The sequence below is a fragment of the Rhincodon typus genome, chromosome 4 (genome assembly GCF_021869965.1).
Source record: "Rhincodon typus isolate 14 chromosome 4, sRhiTyp1.1, whole genome shotgun sequence".
In the NCBI taxonomy this organism is placed as follows: domain Eukaryota; kingdom Metazoa; phylum Chordata; class Chondrichthyes; order Orectolobiformes; family Rhincodontidae; genus Rhincodon; species Rhincodon typus.
In genome coordinates this window covers 64,061,314-64,085,579 of record NC_063335.1, presented here as the reverse complement: position 1 = coordinate 64,085,579, position 24,266 = coordinate 64,061,314, and the positions used below count along the sequence as shown (strand labels likewise).

General features: G+C 40.5%; 1 protein-coding gene across 1 annotated transcript in view; it reads right to left on the bottom strand.

Moving 5' to 3' along the window:
• Positions 1 to 24,266, bottom strand: part of rb1cc1 (RB1-inducible coiled-coil 1) — a 181,448-nt gene that overhangs the window by 108,076 nt on the left and 49,106 nt on the right. The window contains exons 11-13 of the mRNA XM_048596119.1: positions 22,321 to 22,385; positions 20,857 to 20,960; positions 2,573 to 2,699 (exon numbers count right to left, since the gene is read on the bottom strand). Of these exons, the coding sequence (XP_048452076.1) occupies positions 2,573 to 2,699; positions 20,857 to 20,960; positions 22,321 to 22,385 (296 nt within the window). The remainder of the gene's footprint in view (positions 1 to 2,572; positions 2,700 to 20,856; positions 20,961 to 22,320; positions 22,386 to 24,266) is intronic.

The window sequence follows — 24,266 nt, the reverse complement described above, 5'->3', positions numbered from 1 at the left end:
GTAATTGTAATCTTATAACTTCTGCCACTGTGCGCCAGTGGTGTAGGGAGTGAGTCCTGTGGGTATCAGATGCAGTGCTAATCAAGTGGACTGCTATGTTCTGGGTGGTGTTGAGTCTTTTGACTTTTGTTGGAGCTGCACCAATCCAGGCAAGTGTAAAATATTCCATCACTCTTTTGCAGTCACTTTGAGCAGTCACAGGTGACCTACTCACTACAAAATTCCCAGCCTCTGACCTGCTCATGCAGCCACAGTAATTATATGGCTGGACCAGTTCAATTTCTCATCAATAGTAACACCCAGAACAGTGCTAATGGGGGATTCAATGATGGCAAGGATATAGAATATGAATATCACAAGGACAATGTTCAAATCTCTCGTTTTAAGAGATCATTATTGTCTGTTACTTAGACAAGTATATTCACATCACACCATCAGCCCAGGTGTAAATATTATCCAGGCCCTGTACTAATTCAGTTTGAGGATTTACAAAAGGTGCAATCATTGGTGAACATCTTCACCCCTGAACTTGTGATGTAGCAATGCTAATTGATGAAGCAGCTGAAGATGCTGTTGGGCCAAGGACATCACTAAATAACTCCTCTAGTTATGTCCTACAGTTGAAATGACTGACCTCCAGCAACCATACCTATTCAGCCTCACTTCCCTGCTCAAGCCAATCTGAACCAAGACTGTAATGAAATGAGGAGCTGAGTGAGCCAGGTGGAACCCAAAACAAAGTGACAGCGAGTAGGTTATTGTTGAAAAAGTGCTGCTTCCAAGTATTTAGTTTTCAAATCACCTCAAGTTTGCAGAGGGTAGAACTTGGGAAATTAGCCAAGAATCAAAGCTAAAATCTGCAGAGGCAGTGATGCAGATTTCAGCATTAGATTAGCTGTGCCATGATTTAAATTAGGCAAAATTAGAGGTAGTAACAGAAGGTCCTGGTGAAGGTGTTGTGATGATGCTGTGGCTTTAAGATGCAAAAGTCCTGGGTTTTATTTGAAGACAGGTTATAAGGCAGAGGTGGCAAGCAATCTACCAGAACCACTACAGTAAACAGCACGTATGGCCTTTTTTTCCCTAAAAGTTGGAACAAATGAATTAGCCCGAATGGGTGTAGTCAAACTCCCACACAGCCAGGATCTTTAGCTTTCAGCAGTTACTGTTGGGGTCTTGAAGAAATGAAAGTTATTTGGTACAATAATAGGTGCAAAAAACTGATTTCAGAGATTCAACCAGAGTTACGAGAAAGATCCCAGCACTGATTGAGGGGAAATGAGGCTTAAAGGTAGGGTAGCAGCTTGCAGGGATACATGCATTAAGGGTTTCTTCTTGCAGATAGGAAGGGAGGAAAATGATTCCAGATTTGAAGAAAAGTGAACCGAGCTTAAGGGGAGATAACTATTAATAATCAGCTCATATGGAGTAGGAATACAGTCAAGAGAACAGAATATGGGTCACATGGACAAGCATAGCTCAGATAGTACATACGTGCAAACAGTAGAGAAAATCAGAGAAAGATGCAAAATCATGGCTGAGAAGTAGGGTGATCAGACGTTCTAATTTTTGTGACAAAAACAGAAGAAGTGCACAAGTTCATCCCACTTATTATTTGAGGTAGCAAGGAACATTAGATTAAGATATTATAAATTAGTTATACCTAACAGAATAGATTGGAACAAACATAAAAGACTGAACAAAGGGTGGCCAACTAAAAATGCTTTCATAATCTCAAGGATTTAGTATATGCACATGTAGGGAATGTAAATGCTGAGGTAAGGCCAAAACTTAAGACTGTCTTCTATGTAAGGCTTAACAACAAATCTAGTGAAAACTTCAGGTGGAATTTCTTTACCCAAAGTCTAAGAATGTAGAACTCACTACTAAAGGAATAAGATAAATGACAGACACATTAAAAAAAAGAGAGAGGAACCAATGAGGGAGAAAAGAATAGAGAGATATGGTGAATGCTAAATAAAGGAGGGGAGGGGAAGGTGCATGAGGAGAATGTATTGAACAGAATACATGTTTCCGTGCTCCAAATACTTGGCGATTGTATTGTTTCACACTGAATTCAACTGGCCTGAAGCCTTTGATGCAGACATGGTTCACCTCAAACAGAAAGAGTCCCATTCTCTGGCACTGATGAGCAATTCAGGTGGATACAGCTGTTAAGTGTACACTAGCTTAATACTCAGGACAAATGAATGTGATGAATCTTTAGTAATTCTTCAATTAATTAAAGGCTAAGCCACTAAACATAAAGTCCACAAGTACTGCATTGCACTGACATTATAATCGGTTCGCAAGTGACAAGCTGACAAAATTCTTGAACCTGGAAGAATACACAACCTCTTTGGAGCTTTTCAAATGATGGTTGAATTTACAAGACAAATTGGATTTTCCCGATTCACAGAGATAAATGCATTAATGGACAGAAAAATACACAAGTGTTTTAACAGTTTAAAACTGGATTTGCTTTAATTGTTATGGAGGAAATAATTTTCTGTCATGGTTAGGAAACAGCAAATTAAAATTTTAAGTCCTACTAATTAATACAAACCATTACCTTTTGCTCAGTCAACAAGTCTGTGATGGTTTGGGACATTTCATCCCAACTCTGAGCAGCTTTGACTAAATTACACAGGATTTGAAGATGCTGGTGCAATGGTTCAAAGTCACACAGTGTAGGAATCCTTTTAAAAAAAAATAAATAAAATGAGCTCAAACATACACTGAAAATCTCTTCATGCTTCCACTATATTCATTATTATAGCCAAACAATTTAACCAAAAACATAATAGTGATTTTGTATTAATGGCAGCATGACAAAAAGCATATCTTGGCTTATTCACCTGCTCTTCACCAAACAAGAAAATTCAAGACAATGTGAAAATTATTTAGAAAATACTCTGACACCATTTTCAAACTTATTGTAGTGCTTAAGTTGTAGAAATAAGCACTGTAATCTGACGTACCAATCAATTGCCTAAAATAAAATGAAATACACTGCAACTACAATTGCTATATAAATGACTCACCAAATGCACTTGTGCTATGAGAAAACCAGTAGAGGTAATTCACTTCATTTGAGAGAGGAAGGTTATTAAATGTGGGCAAATTTAGACAACCTATCCTTTTCAGTACTGGTGACATGGCAAAAAAGGTGGAAGCTGTTAGCCTGTTAACCTCTCCATTGAGAACTGTGCATGACTGAAATGATAATCATAAAAGAGCTGGAAACTGTCTTTTATTTTAAATGCTCACCTTTACAAGTAGTAGTCCTCACTTCAGGAACCAAGTTATCCTCAACATACCATGGCTGAGGTCAGCAAACGGCAATGGAAAAATAAAAACAAAACTAAGACTTTCAGCCAGAACTACATGACATTAATATAAAATATAAATTGTGTCCCTGAGTGACCATCTCTTCATCCAGAGGGACAAAAGAAGAAAAAAGGCCTCCCCATGCGAGTCAATTAACAGAAAGCTTTTGACAACGTTCAAAACAATTAAATGCTAACTGTTCAGCATGGTTAACTTAACCTAATTACCGTTTTCTTCAAGGACTTAAATTTAAGTAGATGAAATTGTTTGCATCATGTGTGATGTGCAGGAAAGATGAAACAGTAAACTTCAAAGAATGAAAAATAAAAAATCATTTTGCAGTTAACTTCATTTGAAGTATGAGAAATATGGCACCACAAGATGAGTAAATCTATCTTTCTCCATTTGTTATCCTCCATATACTACAATGTAGACTTATAGGAGCAACAGTAAATCTTTTCATTCAGTGAAATAGCTGAGAGCCTCTGCAACATCTATGCAAGCAAATCCAAATGATGCCTCTCAAATGTAGGCATCATTAAATGACTGGATTTAAAAGGCATAACTGTCAAGACATTTGCCTTCATGGTTTCTCCACACACAGGAGTTACTGGCCTTCTGGTTATTCTGCTACTGTATTAGATAGCTGCTTTTCAAAACATCAACTAACCAATCAGGAATTTTGTCAATTGGTATTTTATCTTCAGTATTTCTTTCCAAAGATTAACAAAACTTGGAATGTTAATTTGAATAATCTAAATCCTATAAACATTTCAAAAATAAAATCCCTGGCACCAACACAGAGAAAACTACATTTAAATTCACATGTACACAGTTGGACAAAGGGTACCAAAATGCTACGGGATTCAAAGGCACTGGACAAGAATGTGTTATTCTCCTCAACCTACTGTAGTACTACAAGTGAAAGTTCACTCGGACTAGTAAATCGTTCACTTTTATGATATTTCTCATTGGGTCACAAGTTCTTCCTATCGAAAACTTCATGTAATAAGCAACTCATCACGTGAAGTTCAACTAGGAGATTATGCTTATATTCAAATTTCCAGGTTTTTCATGCACTCTTACTCTTCTGGCAAACTTAAACACTGAAATAATATAACTTATTCTTTAAACTGTGAGACAGCATCTTCACAAGTGTACTGAAATACTACTAAGTGCCTATAGTTGGTGATGTGACAGTGGTGTTGCAAAAGCTAAATATATGCCAAAAGAACAGGATACCGGTTAGCTTTCATAAATTTCATGCCTTTGTCTCAGGAACTGACATCAGATATAAAAGTTTGAAAGCAGCAGAGGGGTGAGCAAGAAAATTGTTTTATTACCCTGACCTTCCATGTTGCCTGCATGGCATCTGTGTGAAAATGGTCAACCATCAAAAGGTACAAGCACATGCAGTGGACAAGGTATTATAAACAGAGAAAAAGTTTGAAAGAAAAATCACAAATATCATCTAGAAGAGGAAAAAAAATAAATCAAATGTTTTCTCTTTACAGCAACCAATTCAGTTTCCTATATTCCTCCTCCTCTTTGGTGGTTGCTTGGGATTAAGGTTGAATTGATACCACTTCTGCGTAATGAGTTCTGAAACGGCTAATAAATCCAATGTGCAATCTGCAGATTCTGTCACGTGGAACAGATGGGTTGTTTTGAGGTCTGTGCACTGCCTCAGACACTATGATCTCACCTCTCCCTGTTCCTGACAATGCTTTTTTTGATGTAATCAATGGTTTCCCAAATTAGCTTCTTCTATTTTGTTCAGTCATGAGCCAGGTTTTTCTTGAACCAGCAAGGATGGCTAACCTCTTCATGAGTGCTTTGAAGGCATCCCCAAAGCATTTTCACTGCACTCCTTGGAGTCTTAACATGTGGAACAGTTGCTATGTGTCAGTCATCTCAGTTCCAGGATATCTCTGGAGGAGTTCCGCAGCATTGTGTCCTGCACCTAACCATTTTCAGTTGCTTCAATGACATTTGCTCTATCATAAAAGGCCAGAAGTGGGGTATGCTAATGGTGACAATGTTCAGCACCATTTGGTACCACTTAGGTACTGAAGCAGCCCATGTCAATATCCAACAAGACTTGGACAATATCTGGGCTGAAAAGGTGATAAGTAACATTTGCACCACACAAATGCGAGGCAATAGACCGTCTCTTTTTGGAGACGGCTAACTACCACCACTTGACGTTCAAAGGCACCATCAGTGAAGCCCCCACTATCAATGTTCTGAGGGGTTTTGTTAACTAAACGCTGAATTGGACTAGCCATACAAATACAGTGGTTACAAGAGCAGGTCAGAGGCTAGGAATCCTACAGCAAAACTCATCCACCAGCTTCCTAAAGCCTGTCCACGATCTACAATGTACAAGTAAGGAACGTGATGGAATACTCTCTACTTTGCTTGGATACGTTCCAACAACACTCAAAAAGCTTGCCATCATCCAGGACAAAGCAACCTGCATGGTTGGTACCACATTCACAAATATCCATGCTTCACACCAATGAAGCTCAGTAGCAGCAGTGTGCACCATCGACAAGATACACTGAAGAAACTCAAAAGATCCTTATATAGCACATTCTAAATCCATAATCATTACTATTCAGAAGGACAAGCGCAACAGATACGTGGGAACTCCACCAGCTGCAAGTTCCCTTCAAGACATTCACCACCCTGACTTGGAACCATCTCAAATGTTCCTTTCGTGCCATTGGGTAAAATCGTGGAATTACCTCCATAAATGACATTGTAAATCTAGCTATAAACACCAACTACAATTGCTCAAGATGGTCATGACCAGCTTCGAGGGCAATTAAGAACAGGCAATAAGTGCAGGTCTAGCCAGCAATACTGACATCCTACAGGTAATTGTTTTTTTAAAAGTCTGATTAGGGATGGTATGCTCCACACTGTAAATCACTAACAGTAACAACACCTTGAAAGTAGCGCATAGGTTCTCGTGGTCATGGAAAGAACTATATAATGGTAAGCCCCTTTTGTACCTGCCAGGACATACGCTACCTTCACTTAAGAGCTGGACACTATTCAGTAAACACTTTAATCAATATAAACGTGGAGCAAAGGAATCATTAAGTCAAGGCCTAGAGTTGAATGCACTTTATATGCTTCAGTATCAGGTGAAAAAGGCTACAGCAGCAATTTGACATTGGGGCAACACAATATTGAAAATTACTGGACATTGTCTCCAAAGACAGAGCTGTGTCTAATGTGAGCTTACAGTTCAACCAAAAATCACAATGCACCAAGCTTGTGAAATTAAGGTAAAAAAGAAAATGGCCTTATTGGACTCTATTTGGGTAATATTGGCAGGATTGTTACTTATTCCCTAATTATCAGTGGTGGTGGTCGTCTGCTGCCTTATTGAAATGATGGAGCCAGTGTGAATTAAGTATATCCACAGCATTATTACTAGCTAGCAAATTCCAAGATTTTAACTCAATGACAGTGAAGGAACAGCAATATAGTTCCAAGTGTGGATGGGAGAGATGTTGCTGTGGTGATGCTCTCTTGCATCTGCATCGAGGTTGTAAAGATTCAAAGTTCAGAATGCCCTGAAAAAGGGGCCTAGCTGAACCTAAAGATGGTACACATTGTTACTGCTGTGTGTTGGTGATGGAGAGTGAGAGTGAAAGTACCCAAGATGGATGGGGTGCCAAATCAAGTAAGCTGCTTTATCCAAGGTATCAAGGTTCTGCTGTAAATTTTGGAGCTGCACTCCCCCAGAAAAGTGAACAGTATTCTATTACAGTTCTGACTTCTCAAGTGAAGATAGCAGAAATAATTTGAGTAAGGCAGTGAGTAACTCAATGATGGAAGAGCCCAGCAAATCAGTGCAAAAGATAACGTTGAAGCATTCACAGTCGTCTTTGGCCAAAGTGCCAAGTGGATGATCCATCTTGGCCTCCTCCAGTGGTCCCCAGCATTACAGATACCAGTCTTCAGCCAATTCGATTCAATCCACGTGATATCAACAAATGATGATTGGAGACACTGGACACTGCACAGGCTATACACCCTGACGACATTCTGGCAATAGCACTGAAGACTTGTGCTCCAGAAATTGCTGCTCCCCTAGCCAAGCTGTTCCACTACAGTTACAACGCTGCTATCTACCCGACAATGTGGAAAATTGCCCAAGTATGTCCTGTACACAAAAAGCAGGACAAATCCAACCGGCCAATAACCGCCCCATCAGTCTACTCTCAAGCAAAGTGATGGAAGGTATCATCAACAGTGCTATCAAGCAGCACCTGCTCAGGTGACACCAGGGCCACTCAACTCCTGACCTCATTACAGCCTTGGTTCAAACATGGACAAAAGAGCTGAATTCCAGAGGTGAGGTGAGAGTGACAGCCCTTGATATCAAGGCTGCATTTGACCGGAGTGTGGCATCAAGGAGCCCTGGCAAAACTGGAATCAATGGGTATCAGGGGCAAACGCTCCAGTGGTTGGAGTCATACCTGACACATAGGAAGATGGTAGTGGTTGTGGGAGGTCAATCATCTCAGCTCCAGGATATCTCTGCAGGAATTCCTCAGGGTAGTGTCCTAGGTCCAACCATCTTCAGCTGCTTCATCAATAACCTTCCCTCCATCATCAGGTCAGAAGTGGGGATGTTTGCCAATGATTGCACAAGGTTCAGCACCATTCGCGCCTCCTCCGATACTGAAGCAGTCCATGTTCACATGCAACAAGATCTGGACAATATCCAGGCTTGGGCTGACAAGTGACATTCGCACCACACAAATGCCAGGCTATGACCATCACCACTAAGAGACAGACAATCTAACCACCACCCCTTCACATTCAATGGTGTTACCATCACTGAATCCCCCACTATCAACATCCTGGGGTACCATTGACCAGAAACTCAACTGGACTCACCAGAGTGGCTACAAGAGCTGGCCAGAAGCTGGGAATACTGCGGCAAGTAATTCACCTCCTGACTCCTCAAAGCCTGTCCACCATCTACAAGCAACACTACCCACTTGCCTGGATGAGTGCAGCCCCAACAACACAAGAAGCTTGACACCATCCAGGACAAAGCAGCCCGCTTGACTGGCACTACATCCACAAGCATTTACTCCCTCCACCACCAACGCTCAGTAGCAGCAGTGTGTTCTATCTACAAGATGCACTGCAGAAAATCACCAAAGATCCTCAGACAGCACCTTCCAAACCCACAACCACTTCCATCTAGAAGGACAAGGGCAGCAGATATACGGGAACACTATCACCTCCAAGTTCCTCTCCAAGTTACTCACCATCCTGACTTGGAAATATATCACTGTTCCTTCATTGTCACTGGGTCAAAAACCTGGAATTCTCTCCCTATTAGCATGGTGAGTCAACCCGCAGCAGGAGGACTGCAGCAGTTCAAAAAGGCAGCTCACCACCACATTCTCAAGGGCAACTAGGATGGGCAAGAAATGCCGGCCAGCCAGTGACACCCACATCCCACAAAACGATTGTGAAAAATAAGCTACCAGCAATACCCAGTTTCTGAGCTGTTCGAGGCCACTATATTTGTGTGGTGGGTCTGGTTAAGCTTAGAGTTAATTGTGATCCCCAGGATAATGATGCTTATGGTACTAGGTGATGGTGATGTCAATGTCAAAACAAAAAAGGTGATAAACTCCCTTTTACGATGGCAGCTAATTGCCATCTCAAGACCAATTGCCATCTGAATGTTATTCACAATGATCCACACAGACTACTAAATTATCTATAATCAGAAGTGCGTATGCATATGGGACAGAAGATTATAGGGCTCGAATATTGTCCTAAAGAACACCTGCAGTGATGTTCTGGGGCTAAGATGATTGCCTCCAACAACCATGACTATCTTCCTTGGTGCCAGACATGGTTCCAGTCAAGGGATTTTCCATCCTGACTCTCACTAACCTGAACTTTTCTTGGGTTCATTAATGTTACTCAGTTAAATGTTACCTTGATGTCAAGTTCAGTGACTTTCACTACACCTCCAGAATTAATCACTGGAGAATTCTCACATCCATGAAAAAAATGCTGTCGCAGAACCCAAACACATTGCTGGTAAGTAAATGGCATTCCGAGGCATTGCTGCTGACACCTTCAATTAATTAAGTGTTCATGGAGATTATACTGCTCTTAAAAAAAAACTTTGCATTTAAATCTGCTGCAAAGATCAATCCCAGCAATCTAAAATGGATTATTGGATGTTTAGCATTCGATCAAATGTGGGGATTTTACTTGAAATTCAAATGTTTTCATACCTGTTTTTATTTAATTTTTGCTTGCATCAAGGTGAAGAATGCCAGTACTAAAGCTTATAGTAGCTATTCACTTTAGATGTTCAGTTGCAATGTTAAATCAGAATGTTTCTTCTACTTCGATAATGAGATACTTTACTCCCAATTTCAGAACGAATGCCCCATTTTAAGAACATTTCTAAAGAAAGAATTTGCAAATAAAAATTACATTTAGGAGGTATATTTTAATTAAATGATTTCACACAAGTAATCATTTTCTTTACAGCCACACGGTGAAATCATAAAGGAACTAGTCATTTAAGATGCACATTAAAACTAGATAAAGTTCTAGAATATCACTGACATTTATTGTCTCAGTTCAAAGCCAAGCAAAGCAAAGGATTCACCAAACAGTCCTATTCGTTTAGGATAGAATAGCAAGAAATATTTTTCAGGATCTAATCCCAACTAGAAGAACCAGAGAGAGACGGAGAGGGTGCATGTTTTGATAGGTTTGTCGGTGAATGAAACCAATTCTGCCAGTCCTCCAATATCATGATCAGAGGTCATAAGAAAAAAAAGCAGCATGCTTGTTAAAACAGAGGAGATCCAGCTGAGAGAGAAGGATTGTTCAAACGCAGAGGCAATCAGAACAAGAATTCAAATTTGCCCACTAATATAAGATGGCATGGTATAATGTATTAGGTTTCTGTATAGGCAGAAAGTGAAACTAATTAGGCAAGGTTCAGGTGCAAATGTTATCCTGTCTATTCAACTGCCTGAGAAAGAAAACATCCATTTAATTTGGCTTTGCCACTAATGATTTCACTGAAAAATCTGAAGAAGCACGAGGACATTAGTAAAAAGAACCAATGCAATGCTTTTCCATTTTTATCATCAATTTTTGTTATAGGTTCTCAAGTTAAAGTTGCATTTTTGAATTATAGTGGACCCATGTTCACGAGGTTCCAGGTAAGGACTGTTTAAATCTATTCAAATTAAGAAACCTGCAATTACCACATCTTCAAATAATTTACAATCGCAAGCAATTTTGTCCAGCTTCAACATTCCTCTGGGAGAGCCAATCTCTCAGCTAATGCAAACAAATTTTCTCAGCAGTCCATGTCCAATGGCATATCCTCAGGATTTCCAGTAAACATGGAGGAAACAGATGAGAAATTGCTATCCCCTCAGAAAATGAAAATGACAAGTTTTATGAAGGAGGGGGAGGGAGGGAGGGAGAGGGAGGCAGGCAGGGAGGGAGAGGGAGGCAGACCACATGAGCCTAATTGCTTTTGTAAAACAAAAAAAAATTGGGGCGATACAATTTACTAAGATACATGGACTAGATTCTCTCATGAATAATAAGTGGATTGAAAGTCTAATAACACTTCGACAAACACATTGAAGTTGATTGCAAAAACAGCCTTGTATATCAAGATAAACTGTGTGCATTCAGTCTGATACAATGATCATTTTAATATAACAGATATGTAAACATTTTACATAAACAACAAGGCAAGATTACTTCTTCTTAAAATGAATAAATAAGAGGTAAAAAGTCCCAGTACAATGCAGAATAAACATTATACATCACACCGATGTCAGCAGTTGAAATTGATCATAGAATATTTGTTGAATGTGAAGGGAAAGTTAGATGGTTCTGGCTGAAAAAAATCTTTTAAAAAACGGACTGACATCCTCAGAATGCTGATTTTACCAATGGTATGTGGACGATAATAGGGGGAAAAAAAATCATATTTAAATTTAGAAAAAAAAACAAAATTATGTATCATTCCAGACTATATTTAGAACAATCAAGCCAAGCTGTTATTTCACTTCATAGTGAATAGTTTACCTACAACAAAAAACAGAAAGTAATTAATTATTGGCAAACTCAAAAGATCTGGCAGCATCTGTGAGGAGAAAGCAGAGTTAACGTTTCAAGCTGATTTCATCAGAACTGCTGCTCACCTGATTCAGAACGTTAACTTTGCCTTCTCCTCAGATGCTGCCAGATTTAGTCATAGACTCATACAGATACACAGCACGGAAACAGACCCTTCGGTCCAACTCATCCATGCTGACCAGATATCCTATATAAATCTAGTCCCATTTGCCAGCATTTGGCCCATATCTTTCTAAGCCCTTCCTATTCATATAAACATTTAAAAAGCATCTAGATGGCTAAGTGTACAAGTCTACACCACTTCCTCTGGCAGCTCATTCCATACACACACCACGCTCTGCGTGAAAGTTGCCGCTTTGGTCCCTTTTAAAAAACTTTCCGCTCTCACCTTAAACCTATGCCCTCTAGTTTTGGACTCCCCCACCCCAGGGAAAAAATCTTTTCTATTTACCCTTATACATGTCCCTCATGATTTTATACACCTCTACAAGGTCACCCTCAGCCTCCGATGCTCCAGGGAAAATAGCCCTAGCCTATTCAACCTCTGCCTACAGTTCAAACGCCCCAGCCCTGGAAACATCCTTGTAAATCTTTTCTGAACTCTTCCAAATTTCACACCATCCTTCCTATAGCAGGGAGACCAGATTTGTAACAGTATTCCAATACTGGCCTAGCCAATGCCCTGTACAGCTGCAACATTACCTCCCAACTCTTCTACTCAATGTACTGATCAATAAAGGCAAGCACAGCAAATGATTGCTTCACTATCCTATCTACCTGCAACTCCATTTTCAAGGATCTATGAACCTGCACTCCAAGGTGTCTGTTCAGTGACACTCCTCAGGACTTTACTTTTAAAAAGGTGTGCAAGTCCTGCCCTGATTTGCCTTTGAAAAATGCAGCACCTAACACTTACCTAAATTAAACTCCATCTGCCACTCCTCAGCCCACTGACCCATCTGATCAAGGTCCCACTGTACTAAGGTAACCTTCTTTGCTGTCCACTACACCTCCAATTTTGATTTGTTGAGTTTCACCAGCAATTTCAGTTTTTGTTTCTGATCTCCAGCATCTGCAGTTCTTTTATAATAGTTTACCTACCTTTGGCAATTTTTTTTTGTTCTGTAAATATATTTCACTAACATACAAATTATCGAAGTCACAGAACACAGACTTTTCATACAGTAGTGTACAAATCACCAAATTCCCTAAATTAACACACTCAAACTTGTTCACAAATTCATGCCACAGCTCATTGTTGTTAGTGACTGAAGAACAAGAGTAAGCTCACATTGAAGGAAAAACAAATAAAATGTACTATGTATATTAAGTTTTCCTCACTTTTGATACAATGCTACGTCTACATAAGAGTCAATTTTAACCCACTCACTGGAAGATAACGAGGTTATCTTTCCTAAATCTTAAGAATTTTAAGTACTTCTTACATTTAGGTGCATATCTAAATGAGTTCTGCATATTTGAACATTAAATAACAGTTCTAATATAATGGATCAGAAATTAGAAGCAAACTTTGTATGCGGAATTTACACAGCACCAATACGAGTAAAACTGGTCCTGGAGTAATTAATTTTTAATCATTAAGTTATTAGATTATAAATACAAAGGAATACAACAAAACTGGTTAATAAAACTTGATGCAACTTTGCAACAATCTGAAATCATCCCTAAATTACAGAAGTACGGTGAAGATTTCAGTCAGAAGATATCTTAGACAGTACTATTAGTACAGACACTAGACCCATGAACAAAGCTGGTAGATGTAGAGTTGTCATTTAAACTGATGAGTTAATCATCTAGGGAAAATACATATAGCTGTCAACGAGCCTAAATGAATCCACAGGCAATTTCAGGACTAATGTTTCATTAGGAGGTAACTTACTTGTTCACCTGTAAAATATTGAAAAGTATGAATTATAGTAGTGAACAGAACTACACTGCAGATTAATTCCAGTTAGGAGAAAACCTGTTGCCATCATGGGGAAACAATGCCTAGTGGTGTTAACATTGGACTGTTAATCCAGAGACTTAGATAATGTTCTGGAGACTTGGATTTGAATCCCACCATGGTAGATGGTGGAAACTGAATTTAAGAAAGGGGAAAAAAATAAAATCTGTAATTAGGAGTCTACTGATGACCATGAATCCATTGTCAATTGTCAAAACAAAAACCCATATTGTTCACTATGTCCTTCCCTTCCTTATGGGAAGGAAACTACTATCCTTACCGGATCCAGCTCGCAGCAATGTGGTTGACTCTTAACTGCACTCTGGGCAATTAGGGATGGGCAATAAATGCTGGCCTAGCCAGTGATGCCCTCAACCCATGAATGAATAAAAAAAGGCCAAAGTCTGCACTAGAGAAAATACTCTTCTGTATTGTCTGTATTATTCTGCATCAACCTTCCTTTAATTCATCTAAAGGAAGTTTTGCAGGTGAAGCTGGACGAGGTAATTGCTGTCATTATGGCAACCTCCTCTCCAGGGCACACAAGTGAAGTTACAAGAGTGGTTCCTTAATGCCTAGAGTAATTACTGTTGAGTACTTTTCTCGTCAAGACAGCTTTCCTTTCAACGAGCCCTTTACAAAGTTTGCCGACAGGGCTGTTAACATCTGTCGCCACAAAGTTTTCATTTGATTTAATATTATGCATCAACTCTATCAGCACAAATTGGAAACCAAATTCCAAGCCAACTATACACCACTGTACAGGCAGTGGCAGAAGGTTTGATTCGTTATAGAAGTCCACAGGTTAAAAACGCTTCAAAGGGAATTGCAATACTCTTAACTTCCAAAAATACACAAAAGTACAAAAAGATTCAGTTCCAACTAGAATCAATATTGATGATAGGAGAAATTAGTGTGTTTGTGCCAAATAACTTGAGAAAATAATCTAGGCTAACATAATGATCAATATAGAAGTGCTGCAGTGTCAAAGAAACTGCACCTAGCTTTTCGTTTTATTGGCTAAGTTCCAGATAATACCTCATAGTATAATGAAAAAAGAAGGCTCTTAACAGTTTCTTTACAATAATCAAACCTCAGTAATCAAAAACAGGTGAACTATTAATTCATCTATTGTTGATTGTGGCTTGTTGTATACGAAGTCGCATGTGCCACATTCAGCTACTTGTCACTGGACTATTCATAAAAATGGCAGTAGAAATGGGGAACATTTATCTGCAACAATTGAGCTTCAACTTCAAGTATACAACTTAAAAGAGCTGAAGACATGGACTTGAGGAAACAAACCCCCATGAGTCTTTTCTCATTAAACAGCTGAGGAGACAATGCTATTTGAATTAGGAAAGTAAAAAAGGGAAGCTGGTTATGCACTCAAGCAAGAAATTAATTGAAGGATACATTGACCAGAATAGAAGTAAGGTAGTTGACTATCCTGGAGGAGAAAAGTACTGGTCAGGATAATTTGTTCCGTAAATTCTATGTAAACAATGAAGCTCCAAGTGCATCAGAACAAAGAAATAAAAGGAAGGAGTTTAGGTTGAAAATCAGATATAATTGACCAAGATCTTTGTATCCTTGCTAGCCTCTGGAGTGGTCCCGGAGGATTGGCGAGTAGCTAATGTTGATCCTTTGTTTCAGGAGGGAAATGGAGATAAGTTGAGGAAACTACAGACTGGCAACTCCCACATCAGTGGTTAGGAAGCTATTGAAGAGAATTCTTAGGGATAGGATTTACACGCATTTAGAAAAGCATGGTCTAATTAGGGACAGTCAGCCTGGTTTTGGCGCGGTGCAGGTCATATATTAATAACATGATTGACTTTTTCCAAGGAGGTGACAAAGGAGATCGATGAGGGTAGAGCAGTGGATGGTGCCTACGTGGATTTTAGTAAGGCGTTCGACAAGGTCCCTCATCCATAAGATTAAGATTTATGGGACTTACAGGGACTTGCCTGCATGGATTCAGAATTGGCTTGCCCATATAAGGCAGAGTGTAGTGGTGGAAAGGTGCTATTCTTGCTGGAGGACTGTGAACAGTGATGTTCCGCATTCTAGAATCTCTGCTGTTTGTAATAAATATAAATGACTTGATGAAAACGTAGATGGGTGAGTCAGTAAGTTTGCAGATGATACGAAAATCTGTGGGATTGCGGATAGTATCGGAGGTTGTCAAAGGATACATTGGGATACAGATCAGTTGCAGATATGGGCAGAGAAATGGCAGTTGGAGTTTAATCTGGGTAAATGTGAAGTGCTGTACTTGGGGAGGTCTGATGTTAAGGAAATGCATACAGTTAACATCATGACTCTCTACATCAATTCTGTTCAGACAGATCCGGGGTTCAAGTCCATAGCTCCCTGAAAGTGGCCATGCAAGTAGATAGGATGGCAAAGAAGGGCATACGGCATGCTTGCCTTTAAATTGTTTGGAGAATTGAATACACGGGTTAGGATGCCATGTTGCAGCTTTAAGAGACTCTGGGCTGCCTGCACTTGAATATGGAGTTCAATTCTGGTCACCACATTACTGGAAGGATATGGAGGCTTTGGAGAGAGTGCAGAAGAGGTTTCACAGGATGCTGCCTGGATTAGAGGGTATGAGCTATAAAGGAGAGGCTAGAAATACTTGGATAACAAGGCGTAGAGCTGGATGAACATGGCAGGCCAAGCAGCATCAGAGGAGCAGGAAAGCTGACGTTTCGGGTCTAGACCCTTCTTCTTCAGATGCTGCTTGGCCTGCCATGTTCATCCAGCTCCATGCCTTGTTATCTCAGATTCTCTAGCATCGGCAGTTCCTACTATCTCTAGAAAAACTCGGGTGGTTTTCTCTGGAGCGGCGAAGACCGAGGGGAAACTTGATAGAAGTGTATAAAATTGAGATGCATAAATAGGGTTGACCGTCAGAAACTTTTTCCAAGAGTTGAAATGTCTAATACTGGGGGACATGCATTTAAAGGTGACAGGGGAGGGGGGTGGGGTCAAAAGGAGATGTGAGGAGCAAGTTGTTTTTATTTCTATTTTAAAACGCACAGAGTGGTAAGAGTCTGGAACGTGCTGCCAGGGTGATGGTGAAGGCAGATACGAAAAAGGTATGTTTAAGGGAATTTTACATAAACACATGATTATGCAAGGAATGGAGGGATATGGACCAGGAGCAGGCAGAAGGGATTAGTTTAATTTGGTGTCATGTTCGATACACCATCGTAAGCAAAAGGGCCTGAGCTGTACAGTTCTACGTTCTATAATAGCAGCATAAGGGAAGGGTACAAAAAGATAGGCAATTAACATTATTTAAACTCAAGCAATTTTCCCCATGCAGAATGGAAATGCATAACTAGCCATATGGCCACGATGTATTTGGGAAACGCTATCACAAACAGATGGTACAACCTGGCATCGAACTAATCTATTAGTGACCGCACTACCGCCTCAGTCACTCAAATTGTTACCACTGGATTTTTTCATACATGAACTGAACGTAACGCTTGCAAAAGTACCATTTCCCCCAGCCAGGAAACCAGCAACAACCCCACCAATAATTAGAAGAACAAAAAACAAAGAATGATACATTACAGGAACAGGCCCTTCAGCCCTCCAAGCATACGCCGACACATTTTGCTCTTTCATACTGAAATGGCTTTCACTTACAGGATCCATATCCCTCTATTCCCTTCCTTTTCCTGTATTCGCCCAGGTGCTTTTTGAATGCTGCTATTGTGTCTGCTTCCTTTACCACCTCTGGCAGCACGTTGCAGGCACTCACCTTTGTGTGAAAACTTGCCTCGCATCTCTTTTGAACTCCGCAAACCGCACCCCCACCACTTTCTAGTGAAAACAAGCCCAGTCTATCCGACCTTTCTTCATAGCTGAAAATCCCCCACACCAGATAACATCTTGGTAAACTTTTCTATACCATCTCCAAAGCACCACATTCTTCTGGTAGCGTGGTGACCAGAACTGTATGCAATATTCCATGTATGGCCTCACTAAAGTTCTAAGGCTGCACCATAACTTGCCTATCCTTATACTCAATGCGGTTTCCAAAAGGTGGCGAGCATGCCATAAGGCCTTTTTTACTACCTTACCTACCTGCGCTGCTACCTTCAGTCAAACTGTGGACCTGCACACCCAGATCCCTCTGCATAGGAATATTCCTAACAGTTCTGCCATTCACCATATAATTTCCACCTGTACTTGACCTTCCAAAATGCATCACCTCACGTTTGTCCAGATTAAACTCCACCTGCCATTTTTCTGCCCATGCGTCCAAATGATCAATATCCTGCTGTATCCTCTGACAAACCTCCTCACCATCCACAACTCCACCAATCCTTGTATCTTCTGCAAACTTACTAATTAGACCAGCCACGTTTTTCTCCAAATCATTTATGTAGACCACAAACAGCAGAGATCCCTGAGAAAGACTATCAGATTTTGTCTCAGCAACAGTGGGAACTACAGTCTAACTGCAGTAGATCCCAGGACATACCTGGGCACAATTTTCTCATTTGTCAGGTAGATGCCAGGTTTGTTCCTGTACTGGAACAGCTTACCAGCGGCTCATCTGGATCTGGAGTGCAGGGCTCCAATGCTATGGCTGCAATGTTGTCAGTGTCCGTAATCTTTGTGATATCCAGTACCTCTAGCCATTTCTTGATGTCAAATGGCGCGAGTCAAACTGGTTGAAGACTGAAAACTTTGATGCTGGGGACCAAAAGGAGGCATCAGCGATGGATCATTCTTTTAGCAATTCTAACTGAAGATGGATGCAATTGCTTCAGCCTCATCTTTTGTACTAGAAGTATTGGACTCCCCTGTCCAGCCACTGAGAATAATATATATTATGTGTGGGCCTGCTGCTCCTGTTAGTTGTTTAATTGTCCACCACCTCTCACAGCTGGCTGGTGGCAAGAATGCAGAGCTTAAAATCTGACCCATTGATTATGGGATCGCTCACCGTCCACTGCATACTGTTTTCTTTGTTTAACCACACACGTAACAGTTTTAATGCTACATCAGGTCATCAGCTCATTTTTAGGTATGTTTGGTTATGCTGCTAGCAAGGCATCAAAACTTCATGGAATGAGGGTTGATCGCCCAGCTCAACTGAAATGGTAGAGTACTGAGTATGCCAGGTTCTGAGATTATATATTGTGGTTGAATGCAATTCTGCTGATTCAGCCAAAAGCCCACAATATCTCTCCGATGGCCAGTTCAGAGTTCCTTAATCTGTTTGAAGTGTGTCCCAATTTAACAGTGACATAGCACCACACAACACCATGGAGGATATCCTCATGGTGGAGACAGGACTGCATCTGCACAATGACTATTCAACACTGTCACAAGCAGACACAACTGTCTGAATGACTGTTTCAGAGATAGTAGGAACTGCAGATGGAGAATCTGAGATAACAAGGTGTAGAGCAGGATGAACACAGCAGGCCAAGCAGCATCAGAGGAGCAGAAAAGCTGACGTTTCAGGCCTAGACCCTTCTTCAGAAAATGGGGGAGGGGAAGGGGGTTCTGAAATAAATAAGGAGAGAGGGGGAGGCAGATAGAAGATGGATAGAGGAGAAAATAGGTGGAGAGGAGACGACAAATAGGTCAAAGAGGCGGGGATGGAGCCAGTAAAGGTGAGTGTAGGTGGGAAGTTAGGGAGGGGATAGGTCAGTCCAGGGGGCGGGATGAGGCTAGTACGTAGGAGATGGGGCTGAGGCTTGAAGTGGAAGGAGGGGATAGGTGGGAGGAAGGGACAAGCTGGGCTGGTTTTGGGATGCGGTGGGCGAGGGGAGATTTTGATGTGAAGTCCACATTGATACTATTGGGCTGCAGGGTTCCCAAGCGGAATACGAGTTGCTGTTCCTGCAACCTTTGGGTGGCATCGTTGTGGCACTGCAGGAGGCCCAGAATGGACATGTCGTCTGAGGAATGGGAGCGGGACTTGAAATGGTTCGCGACTGGGAGGTGCAGTTGTTTAGTGCGAACCGAGCGCAGGTGTTCCGCAAAGCAGTCCCCAAGCCTCTCTCCCCTCCCCCGACCGCATCCAAAAACCAGCCCAGCTTGTCCCTGCCCCCTTGACCTGTCCGTCCTCCCATGTCAGAATGATTGGTTGAGATCACAGATTTTCCTTTGTGTCAGCTTGCTCACCTGCCTCTGACCCAGAATAGCAGCTATGTCTCTGAGCTAAGTTAATGAATGCCTATGCACAATATCTGGACTAAAGGAATAGGTCAAAATAAAATGCTTATGCATAACAGCACCAATCAAGTTTGGCTATTTTTCCCTTAAACTCAGTATATTTAATGCGTTTAAATGCATTTCAATATTGTCATCTGAAAAGGACATTTAATAGTTGTCCAGTACGTTTTTCCATCTGAAATGATTAACAACCAAGTTGGACAGGTAATTGCTTACTAAGTAATCTGAGACCTAAACTGCTCTACAGGTACATCAATCTTTTTCAGTTCCAGATGTTGCACCACTTACTCAGTAGTTGACTGGAAACAACTGTGATAATGACCTCAAGTCATGTTTTAATTGTGTGTTCAACCATTATGTACTACAGTGGAAGACTTTGAAGTACAGCTTAACAAAAAAGTAATTTCCTTCTAATTAGGAAACACCTACAATTTGGCAAGAATAAAGTTTTTAAGTTTCAGTTTGGACAGATTGTAGGAGTTGGCTGAAGCTGGATGTGTAACAGTGGTTTCTGAAGGGGGGAAAAGAAAGGTAAATTGGACTGTTGAAAGTGAGAATCAGTATGAAGAGTTTAGTTTGAGTGTTCCCGGTCAGAAGTGTTCAGTTATTTAAAGACAAGAAAGTCTAAATTTCAGTTGTATGAAGACTTTAAAAAGGCTTCTTTGGTGCGAATACTACAAATGAGGGCTTGGGTATTAACAAAACTGTGTGTTTTGAAATAATTAAATTTGCGTTGCATGTAAACAGTTCAGTTTATTTTATTTTGTCTCAATTTCTTTTGCGTGATAAAGTTCTATTTTATTGTTAAACCCAAATCCACAGCACTGCATGTTTGTGTTCCAGTGAAAGGCCACCTCATATTAGATCACATTTTGTCGTCTTTGAAATATGGCTTAAAAACAGTCTGAGATCTAATTAGTCTTGTAATATCCCAGCAGCTGGGATATGTCCTGAGAAATAGGTGTTACGTTTCTGACACAATCAACCAAAGGCATTCTGGTTTCTTTCCATCCTCAGATGAAATATCACAGTTAAACCAGAACCAAAAGAAAAGTGATTTTTAAAACAAAAAAAAAAAAGCCTGCTCACGTTACAGAAAAAATTTTAATGCAGTCAATTTATATCCTTGGAAAAGCCATAAACTACAAGCTCAATGACATGATTACCTGAGGAAAGGCTGAACTTCTGAAGGGCAGCAAGACTGCAGAAATTGTAAGTCAGTTAAGGATACATCAGGAAGCTCAAAGTCAAACTTTCGGGGCTTATACGTCTGTAACAATAAAAGTTAACAATTTAATGATATTGATGCAAAACAGGTTTATTAAATAATGGACCTTAGAGTCTCAATTATGCAATTCTTAAAATGGAAGTATTTGTATGCATTCTCCATCTCATTCAAGCTTTAGTGTTAAGTAACGCATTGAAAATAATATTTTGGAATGTGCTTATGCCCCTTGCAATGTCAACTTTAGTGGCAAATGATGGAAAAAAATGAATTGCAAACCAACTGGTAAGGGTAAGGGTAAGGAGTGACAATCTCAATTTATCTTTGCAATGGTGCCTTAAGATTTCCTATACTAAAGAGCCAGCTATCCTGCATTATCAGTATCACTGGTAATGAGAGGATGGTTACCACAGACTACATTAAGTAAGTTTTTAGAAGTCCTCAGCTTTGCCTTGCTAGAAAACAGTGTAGAAAAGGAAATGTGCATCTCTCATTTATTCACAACATCAAATTTCTGGAATTGAAATGTCGTCACTCTTAAATATTGGCAAAACTATACCAAATTTGGCTGTTAAAACATTTTAATATCAGTAGTTTAGGAAGGAATTACAGATTGATTGAGATTGTGCTCTGGCAGTCAGCGCTGCATACTAGCACATTAGTAATTTAAATTACCATGTTCAATTAAAGAAGTGAACAGTTAACTGTATAATTGAGATCCCATGACAAATTTAAGTGCTGCTTTTGCAATCACTACCAAATTAATTTTGAATTCTAGACTCTACATAAGCAATGTCCATGACTGGGCAAAAAGCTCATCCACTATGGTTAATTGGACAGCTAACCTTTCTGATCAATAATAGTTCATAGTGACCGTTTACCACTCCGTGTGGACTTCTGACCGGAGGCACAATGGCTCAGTGGTTAGCACTGCTGTCTCAACGCCAGGGAACCAGGTTGCATTCCACCCTTGGGTGACTGTCAATGTGGAGTCTGCATATTCTCCCAGTGACTGTGTGGGTTTCCTCCGGGTGCTCCAGTCTCCTCCCACAGTCCAAAGATGCGCAGGCTAGGTGGACTGGCCATGCTAAATTGCCCGTAGTGTTCAGGGATGGTGTAGATTAGGTGGGTTATAGGGGGATGGGTCGGGGCGGGGGTGCTCTGATGGTCAGTGTGGACTTGTTGGGCCGAAGGGCCTGTTTTCACACTAAGTATTCTATGATGATTCTTATGATTTAGCTGAGAACAAAAAGGTGAAGAAATCCAAAAGGGAAATTTCTGATTTATGATTCAAACATCCTTTTTAAAAAAATGCAAAAAATCTTGGTGCAGAACCTCAACCATTTACAATGTTCTAGCAAAATTTAATATACTGATTCTTCAGACAGAAGTTATGCATACATACACAAAAGGACGATGGTGGCCATGAGTCGAGCCCCTTAAACAAGCGATTTCTAAGAAACGATCTTCCTGTGAGAGAAGAAACCTCAGTATAAATATACAGTTGATGCACAAACTCCTCACAAATTTACATGAAGCTTTATGTACAAAGACATTAATAGCAGCATGAGCAAAGAGACCCTCTGACAGTCTCATCTAGCTCACCTATGACGAGCAAGCCACACCAGGGAGTCCATTTCAATTACAGTTTATTTTTGATCAACTTGTTTGAACATTTAATGACACACTTCAGGGTTGGGTGGGACTTGAACCTGGGTGCTCTGGCATAGAGGCGGAGACAATACCAGGCGTTCCTAATACTGGTTACAGTTTAGGCATTTTCTAACCAACCTGTTCAGAAACCATCATCACGTGCCTACCAAGTCTGTTGGACTTGAACATTGACCTCTTGATTCGAAAGGCAAGGACATTACTACTGTATCACAACAGCCCCCAGAAAACTGCTTCTGGATATTTTCTAATCAACCTCTTCAGAGATGGTATGACAGAGACACTATTACAGTGCCCCAAGAGTCTGAAATCAAAAATCACTTCTTCAAAATACAAGTGTTTCTACCTGGTTTCAAACCAGAACCCATTCACATTTAAAGCGAATTTGATAACCACTGCTGAAACAGACAGTTCAATTCCAGTTCATGCCAAGTAGTAGGACAAAGCAATTAGTCACAACACCAGATAGAGATTTCTGTTCTTTTTGGCGGGGAGCGATGGGCAAGATAGGGTTTGAGAGAAATGAGAGATAGGTCAGCCATGGTGCATCTAATCAGTACGCAGCAATATTTGTAAGTACATGTTGTGGTGCAGTGGCTGTTGTGGTAGTGTCCTTACTTCTGAGTCAGGAGGTCCAAGTTCAAGTTCCACTTGCTCCAGAGGGGTACACTATCCTCTCTGAACAGACTAGTTTAAAGAAAAATAAATTTTTTAAAAAAAGCAATGTCGAATGTAGGGAGGACATGCTCACAACATCCTTCAAATCAACAACCCTGACTTCAATCACAGCGAATGATCATTTAGCTTAAATAAGTGTCAAATGTGCATGAACAAACGTTAAAGCTTTTGATGTGTTTCAGCATCTGTGCAGGTGTTTGCCCATTATGAGGCGAGGAGGCGGCAGCAGAGGGGAAGGGGACGGAAAGTAGGAGAGAGAGTTAAAGCAAGGGTGACAGTGACAGTGAAGTCAAAGAACAGGTGAAGGTAAAGGGCGAGATTAAGGATGGATTGCTGGAGGGGCAGGACTGACACACAGTCCCTATTGATTCACTCGTGCCTGTACATCCCACTCAACCCCTCACTCGTTTCCCCTTCCTTCACCATCCTCTCTGCACCTGGTTTTCTCAATATTGTCCAAATACGGAAGAGCTGGAGTGGAAGAGCAGCCCATAATGATGAAATAGATAATATGAACAATATTAAAAAAACCTGAACTAAAATTTTACAAATCATTGCTTATGTGTGAAAGAAGCAGTTGTGAGGGTCCAAACACAGCCTGAGATCCCAGTCCTTGGCCTTGTTTCTATCTGCAATTAAACATATCCATACGCCTTGAAATCAACATTTGCTTTTATAAAGTTGAACACACAGGAGCTGAGCAGGATTGAACAATAAACAAGACGCAATAACACATTATTATGTTTCAAACTACACCTGCCAACTTTCATGTGGGCATTGACGCTAGCACAAAATGATAACAGCATTGGGTTAAAAAAATTCTTTTGAAAATAAATCGCACATTTGAAGAAGTTGTCATCATCACTGGTGGCCCCTTACAGACAAAGATGACTCTCTTCCACGCTTAGGTTGAGTCCATAGGTGGCTGTACAGACTGACGTGGCTACTGCAGGCTCTGTTACATTGGCCGGAGGTGGGTGGGGGGTTGGTGGTGGAGAGAAA